The 8,277-nt window shown below is 36.2% G+C and overlaps 1 protein-coding gene across 1 annotated transcript; it reads right to left on the reverse strand.

Moving 5' to 3' along the window:
• Positions 1–2,516: 2,516 nt before the first annotated feature.
• LOC130999228 (probable inactive patatin-like protein 9) lies at positions 2,517–4,028 on the reverse strand. Its single transcript, XM_057924738.1, has 2 exons — positions 2,959–4,028; positions 2,517–2,871 (listed from the first exon to the last, which is right to left on the reverse strand). The coding sequence occupies exons 1-2, from the start codon at positions 3,889–3,891 to the stop codon at positions 2,665–2,667; spliced, it is 1,140 nt and encodes a 379-aa protein (XP_057780721.1). The 5' UTR covers positions 3,892–4,028; the 3' UTR covers positions 2,517–2,664.
• Positions 4,029–8,277: the final 4,249 nt, after the last annotated feature.

Below are 8,277 nucleotides of genomic sequence, written 5' to 3' on the forward strand. Positions count from 1 at the left end.
TGAGATTGAAGTACGTCTCGAGAGGAATCCGTGAGCGCAAACGGCGACCAAATCCGAGTCCGGACGAGGGAGAACGGAGCAAAACGAGCGGACTGTGCAAAACGCCCAGTACCCCGCGGTCACCACCCGCGGCCGCGGGGTGGGACCGCGGGTCAGCTGTTCCCAATTCCAGGGGTGTACCGCGGTCACCACCCGCGGCCGCGGGGCGGGACCGCGGGTTCCCTGAGTTTTGCCCACGTTTGAGCACCACGGGCGCGGGCCATGACCGCGGGAAAAGAGCGGAGTCGCGTTTTTCAGCCCTTAAAACCCCTTTCTCCCCCTTTTCCTCACATTATTCATCATCCCCAACCTCATACTCACCCATTTCCATCTTCCCCAATTCATTCACACCAAACCCTAGCCTCCATTACCACATCTTTTACCAAGATTAAAGGCATTGAAGAGGAGAGAAGATTGAAGAAAGCTCATTAATAGGATTTGTCACTTCTTACTCTCTCTTTCATTTATGTATTTCTTTGATTTTGGTTTGTTGTTTGTGAACATGTTTGGATAAAATCCCCCATTGGTTTGGGGATTAGGCTAGTTGATTATGTGATGGATTGATTATTATGCTTAATATATGTCTTGATTATTTCCTTGTTATTATCTTTTCAAGCCCTAGCTTTAATTCTTGTATGGATTGTTGGTCACTTTCTATGCATTTCTAATTTGTGATTTGAATTGGGAGAGGATAATCATAATAGATTAGGAGCTTGAAACATATTGACTCAATAAACCGGGAGGTTGAGAGTTGGGTGAGAGTTTACCGATCCTTTGTGCTTTTGGGAGTTATAGGTTAGAAGTTGACCGGGGACGGCAACTATGACCCGTAATCTACCGTTTTAGTCGTCCGGGAGGGGGCTAGAACTAGTGGGGAGATCACTCTAGATAAATAGGAATATCAAGACTAATATTGAGCTAATTTGAAGTCCATTGCTAATCCATCGATGCCTAATCCCTAAACCACCTTCATCACTTAATTAATCCACTTTGTTTGATTGTTCTTATTTTGTCTTTGAATTTGTTAGTTAATCAAACCACTCACCTCCTTGTTTAGTCTAAATAGCTCTAGCATAATGAATTAGGATAATCACTAGATTGAACTACTAATCCTTGTGGGATACGACCTTGCTTCCATATATTACAACTACCCGTATACTTGCGGCGTGGTGAAAATATTAGCGAACAGGTGCTAAACGTAATAAGGGCCTTCATGTTAGGGGTGAAATTGATACTTAACCCTATTAAAATTGATAATTTCATAAACCAAACTAAGTTGGGACCAAAGAAATTTATAATATTAACAAGATCAAAATATTTATAAAGAGGTTTTACTATAATTATAGAATCAAATAGATCAAATTATTAATAAAAAATGTAAATATAATAAATACTCCATCCGTCCCATAGAAGTATGCAAAGTTTTTCATTTTTGTCTGTTCCATAAAAACATGCATACTCTATTTATAGTAATAATTTTCCTACTAAACATCATAATTAATGTGAGGCATTTTCTCCACTCACACTACACTTTACAAGATTTCTTAAAACCTGTGACGTCTTATACTATACATGTTTTTATGGAACATAGGGTATTATATTTATAATTTTTTACTTTTATCTCAAAAAGTAACATTAATTATACATACAACATACACTATCCGTTAGTTATCTAAAAGATTCGAATAATATATGCACGTGTTGGTTTAGTGTTAATTGTAATTAATATCTTGTGTTAAAAATTTTAAGTTTGAGTCTGCCATTACATTACATTACATTACATGATTATCACTTTATCAGTAAAATATTTGCTCTCTTAATTAGATTATATAAAAGAAATAAAAAATGACCCGACTTATGTACGGTGATATCTCAGATTAGATTCTACTATTCAATGAGCAATTAATATGTGGAAACAGTTTTCACCAATCAACTCGTATATAGGGTAATACCTTTCGGGAAAAGAAAAAGAAAACAAGTATAGAAGTAGATAAATGCATAAATGTTCAGCATTTAATGAGATCCGAAACAGGACAATTACTTTATAAATAATTAATTTACTTTCATTATGTTCCATAGTAATTGCATGTACGTTCCCTATATATTGGAGTAATACTCAACGTTAATCCAAGAAAAAATAGCACATAATTATGTGATAGAATTAAAATACCACCCGCGTACTTTGGAGTTATTATTAACCATCGACTCTTTGTAATTCGGGAGTAGTAAATATACATTAACCACATTGGCAGTCTTACAGATAATCGTCTGAAAATCAAGTGTTCGAAACTAAATTGTACAGGAAAATTTTTATTTGATGAACACAATCTTAAGTGTTAGTGAGATTTGAAATTGTAATTTTAATCACAAATTTATCCATTCGATTATTATTAGCTAGACAACCGAAAGATACCTATACCTAATGCTACATAATGATATATAATTAACGATAGGCAAGAAAATAAGAGATCACGATATAATTAGATGCTAAACGGTCAGTAGTAGCACTAGCTTTTTATTATTTAATTATATTGGCTACGGGTTAAAGTCGAGAGTAACCCCACTAATTAAAAACTGAAATTAAGAAAAAGGACAAAATACTCGAAATTAATTTTTAAACAAAAACTAACGGCCGTCAACTAGCGGATTTACGGCAGTTTCCTTGCTCGGGCTCGGCGGCAAGCTACTCTTCCCCGTTGCTACGAGCCGCTGCACAAACCCTACGATTCTCTCTCCGTTAGTCTCCGTCAGCAGACGCTTCCCGCCAAATGGCAGTGACTCCACCCCTCTCTCCGCCAGCACCTCCGCCGCGCTCGAAACCCCGACGTTAGCCTGAAAGTTGACGCCGTTAGGCCGTTGATCAGGCCGTCATCAACGGAAAAATGAATTTGTGATTTGATGTTAATCGAGAAATTTTACCTGAACTCTGACGTAATCATTCGGATTCCAGCAGAATGCGTTGCCGAGCAATTGGTCGATCGTCTCGGAGACGCCGTCGCGGACGATGCCGACGACCGCCGCCGTCGAGCAGTCGCCGCCTCGGCGGAGCTTCGTCGTCTGCGGGCTGCTCGAGTGGCCGTTGCCGATCGAAAGCACCAGCAGATCATCGACGCCGGTTACCGACGAAAAATCTCTCTTGTTGTGCAGGACGTGTGTGACGGCGGCGGCGGTGGGGTTGTTCATGACGAGTCCGCCGTCCACCGCCAGGCAGGAGGTCTTGCCGTCGCTCGAGGTCAGCCTGAACGGCTTGAACATCGACGGCGTCGCCGACGTGGCACGGATGACCTTCCACAGCTCGAAGTCGAAGCTCGAAGACTCGGCGGCGTCGGCGCGGGAGAACACGAACGGCGCCGAGCTGTTTAAATCGAAACACGGCACGAGGAGAGGCTTACACGTGTCCTTGAGCGTCAAATCCTTCCCGTCGCTGCTCCGCCGGAACGCCGCCCGCAGCACCGCATCCATGCTCTTGCCCGAGTACCTAATCTGCCGCCGGAAGGCGGAGGCGCGCGTCACTCTGAACATCTCTCTCTGATTCTCCGCCACGAAATCGACGGCTTCGCGTGCGGTGAAGAGCGGGCGGCCGGAGCCGGCGTCGGCGACGAGCATCGCGGCGAGGAGAGCGCCGATTCCAGTACCGACAGCAATGTCAAAGAAATCAGAGATCCGAGCGGCGGGATCGCCAGTTCGCGCTTGGATCTGCTCCTCGAGGTGAACCAAGGCGGCGCCGGCGACAATGGCGGTGGTTCCCCCGCCGTCGATGCTCAAAACACGCGTTTTTTTACCGTCGCATTGGTACAACCACTTCTGCTCCAACTTGGAGAAAATCTCCAACGTCATATGGCTCAAGTCCATGGCTGGAAATCAGGTATGAAAGGAAGATAGTATATTTTGTTAGATAGAAGACGCAGTGAGTGTGAGAGTGCGCATTTTGTGTAGGATGGGAGTGTGGTGTGAAGGAAGAAGGGGAGGTTACGTGTGTGGTGTATATATAGATGGATTCTTTATTTATTGAGCCACAGATTTAACGAATTTACGATGCCTGTTTGGGGTAAGTGTCCTCGAAATTATGGTGCGCTGTTGTGTACTTGATTAGGCACGCGTTTTCACTGATTTGTTAAGTGGAATAAATTGTGTGCACGTGCGAGACTCCACCTCGACCGAGGTCGTCTTGGATTGTATTTTCGAGTGAATTTAGAGTTGACATAACTACCTATGCGTCACCGCAATCTATTCTAATAATTGTGGATCTTGTTTGCGTAAAAATGCCTACCATCTAACCAAACTACGTAGATTACAGGATGAAATGTTGTTCTGAAATACGGGATCTGCTTTGCATCAAAACTCGGTATAATGTAATGAAATAAGGTATCACTCTAACGTTAATATTTTTAATGTATACAATATTGCTTGCTCTAATAATTTTAATGGATGCGTGACGATACGATAGACTCGAATTTGAGATATTTGACCTCAAACATCAAATATTCTTTTGTTAGACGGTTACAAACACACTGCTATAAGAGTAAGAGTGGTTGTGATCACCAAGTCTCCAAATTGATTTCGCAAGATAAAAATGTATAACTAAATTATCTATAATCGACCAATTTAACTGGACATATGAGTGAGCGTTACGTTTCGTTCATTCTCATTAATGTGATATACCAATCTTATGTGTTTTTGTATCCTTTTCTTAATTATGTATTAATATCTCATAATAATATTCATTTTTAATTCAAAATTTATGTAATTAACAAATTCAAGTAAGTCAAAGATTTATTTATGTGCGCAGGAATGAATTAGGGCCGTACATCATCCCTAACCAAGCCGATGCATATAATTATAAAGCAATTTACGCTAAAAAGAGACTTGATATCCGAGTAAATCGCCAGATGTACTCCTAATATTGAGCTTCTATTGAAGCCTTTACCTTAATTTTAGTTAGTATGCCAACAAATAATGCACGTTCTATTAAGTCAATTTAATCATTTGCTATTCTTCAAAAATTTTAATCATTTACAATTTGGTCAAAAGCAATAGTGAGAAAAACATAAACATGATTATTTATTGCTCAAGTAGGTATTTTTATGAAAATAAGCTAGTGAGTTATTTGTGCTTAAATTAAGTACATATTTTGTGCTTGTAACGACCCTTTCCCAAACGTAAATATAAATTTTCACCTAAAATAATATAGTGTGGTTCCTTCATGAACTTGACATTCAACAGATCAAGATTTTCTTCGTGCCTAAAGTTCAAATTCCACCACTACGAACTCCTCCAAATAAAAGAATAATAACAATATAGTATATATATATATAGTACTTTGCAATAAATACTAATGATGTTTTTCCCAATACAAAAACATGTGAGGAAAATAGATTATATATAATATCTGACGTTCATGACACAATGTTTCAAAAAAAATTATAATAAAATTTCAAAGAAACTATGAGCATTGTAGTAAAAAAAAGAAGGAAAATTGGTAACGAGGTAAATATACTATTGATTAAGTGAGCTACCTTGGTGAGATTGATCTATCATAAGTAGTAAGTTAGAAGACATGGATATAAATCACATCAACTCAAATTACACTCATAAGTCATGAGTATATAACAATTTCAAGTAGCTTAAGGTCACTTATTCTCAGTGAGTTGTTTCTTGGTTCTGTTCCGGATTTATATGAATATGTAATTTAGAATGCTTAATTTCAAATATTTAATTAATTCATGATTTTTTTTGAAAGAATTTAATTAATTCATGATATGAAATGAATTTAATATCTTTAAAAAAAAACACAATCTTTTTTGAAAGAAAAAAAATAAAAACACAATCTTAAGTAGCCGAGTTTGTTATAGCAAATACATATGTTATGACTCAAACAATTATACATACATCTCATGTAAGTTTTCGTCTTATGTATAGAAAATTTGAAATTGTAACATTTCTACACATAATAGCACAAATTGTGTGTGTGTGTGTGTGTGTGTGTGTGTGTAGTGTAGAAAATGTATAATTTTATATTAGTTCGTCAATCCGAAAATAATTTTCAATGGTTCAAGTTAAAATTAATATAAATTCTCTATTTTCCATTAATTCGAATTTAAGTTCATATGTGTACATTGGGCTAAAATCTAGCACCGTAATTTTGAACTATACCAAAACACAATAGATTGAAATTGAAGAAAAAATGATTTAGAATTGAAAAAGGACACTAAAGTAGGACTGAGGATCTCGAGTCAAAGCAAGCACTTCTCTCACAACTGCCGGCCCACTTGAACCAAAATTCTAAAACAATTCCCCTTTTGAAAACAAAAATCAACCAAGCCCAATTCCCCAATTTCCTTCACAACTTCGGCCCAATCTCTGATTCACTCACTCATTTCCCAGTGTAATACATAATGAAATGATTTATTCAATATCTTTAAAATTGATTGAGATGCTTTATCAAATAAAATAAAAAATATTTGATTAAGATGCTTGTTAAAATGGGATTGTGAATCCCCCCCCCCCCCCCCTTTTATTCCAGTTCTTTATAAAATCAGAAGGTCGCATATATCCTCATATATTAATTACAATTTTAGATGTCTGATGGAAAATAGACTATACATGAGGACAATCAATTTTAAGTTTCAGTGTTGGATAAATAACTAAAGTTCCGCTCCAGATAAATAAAGAGACATATTTACAACAAATAAAAAAGTTTGGATATTATTAAAACACTTTAAACATTTGGTCTAATTTGCAATGAAGTTATAAAACTGAAATGTAATTTGCAATTATCTTTATACTAAAATAAGATATTCAATCTTTCTTTTTTCGCTGCTTGGTCTGATGGTGTAATGATCTGGAAGCACGGTTTTCCCGCCTGACTTACAGATATTGTTTGAAATGATATGTTTCCGTGGTTTCCTCTTCAAAAAAAAAAATCTTTCTTTTTTTCCCTTTATTTAAACTACATCTCCCACGCATCAATCTTCTTCATTTCTCAACCATTTTTCCTTCAATCTTCTTTCCCTCTCTCAAAATAACTTCAATTTATTCTTCTTTTTCTCTTCCATTCTTCGTGAGATGGGGAATCAAAGAGAGTAGCAGAAATGATTATCAAGAGACTCAAGACGCAAAAGATAAGTTTTCAAGAACCAAGCACCCCAAAGAGCTATGTATTTTTCTTTTTTATGTTTAATGTAATTATATGGTATTTCAATTAATGTAATTTTTGAATTTAAATTAAATCAAAAATTTCAATAATCAAAATTTATTCGTATTAATCAACATGATAAATCAACCCAGTGTATTACTTGACTTATAAGTGGGTCCGGAGTGAATAAGTCAAATATTGACTCAACCAACATGGATGTTCTTAGTTATATATCATAGATGTAACTTATTCTAAAATTATAGTTATAAGGGTGTGTTCACTTTGATGGATGGGAAAAGAAGGGATAATAGAAATTTATGCCTTTAAATGTCTCATTTTCTTATCCCACATTTTATGCAAAAGAGAAGTTCATCATTTTTTCTTCCTTATTTTCACTTCAAGGAGGGATAATATTATCACAGCAAAATGGAGGGATAATATTATCCCTCCTTGAAGTGAAAATAAGGAAGAAAAAATGGTGAACTTCTCTTTTGTGTAAAATGTGGGATAAGAAAAGAGACATTTAAAGGTATACATTTTTATTATCCCTCCATTTAGAGGGATAAAAAGCAAACACACCCATAGTCTATAGATATAATATAACGATATAGCTCAATAATCCATACTTTTATAGTTATATATTATAATTAGCTATATTGATATTCTAATTTCATCAATAACTTAGTAGATCATATAATTATTGTTTGAGTTTTATATATACTCAATTTATTTACTTTTCAAAATCTATTTGTGACTTATAATTGTATTTATCTTATACTCCCTCCGTCCCTATAAATTGGGGTTCAAAGGAGATGACACGCGTTTTTAGAAAAAGAGTGTAGCCGTATTTTGAATGGAGATTGAGTCTCATACATTTTTTTATAAATAGTGACTAGAGAAGTTTGTAGGGTCATTTCCAAATAAGGAAAGACCACAATTTTCTAAGATGAATGAAGTAGTTAATTTATTATATAACATAGATGTAATTTATTATAGAGATATAGTTATTCTAGAATTATAATTATAGTATATATATATATATATATAGGGAGAGGTTCAAGAAAGAACCATAAATAAAAGAAGACCGGAGAACCATTTTCAGC

The sequence above is a fragment of the Salvia miltiorrhiza genome, chromosome 1, assembly GCF_028751815.1.
Source record: "Salvia miltiorrhiza cultivar Shanhuang (shh) chromosome 1, IMPLAD_Smil_shh, whole genome shotgun sequence".
Taxonomy (NCBI): Eukaryota; Viridiplantae; Streptophyta; class Magnoliopsida; order Lamiales; family Lamiaceae; genus Salvia; species Salvia miltiorrhiza.

Excerpts from the sequence above, each read along its gene's own strand:
- LOC130999228 (XM_057924738.1), bottom strand. The coding sequence starts at position 3,891 with ATGGACTTGAGCCATATGACGTTGGAGATTTTCTCCAAGTTGGAGCAG. Across the intron at positions 2,872-2,958 it reads ATGATTACGTCAGAGTTCAG|GCTAACGTCGGGGTTTCGAG; the intron begins GTAAAATTTCTC and ends GTCAACTTTCAG.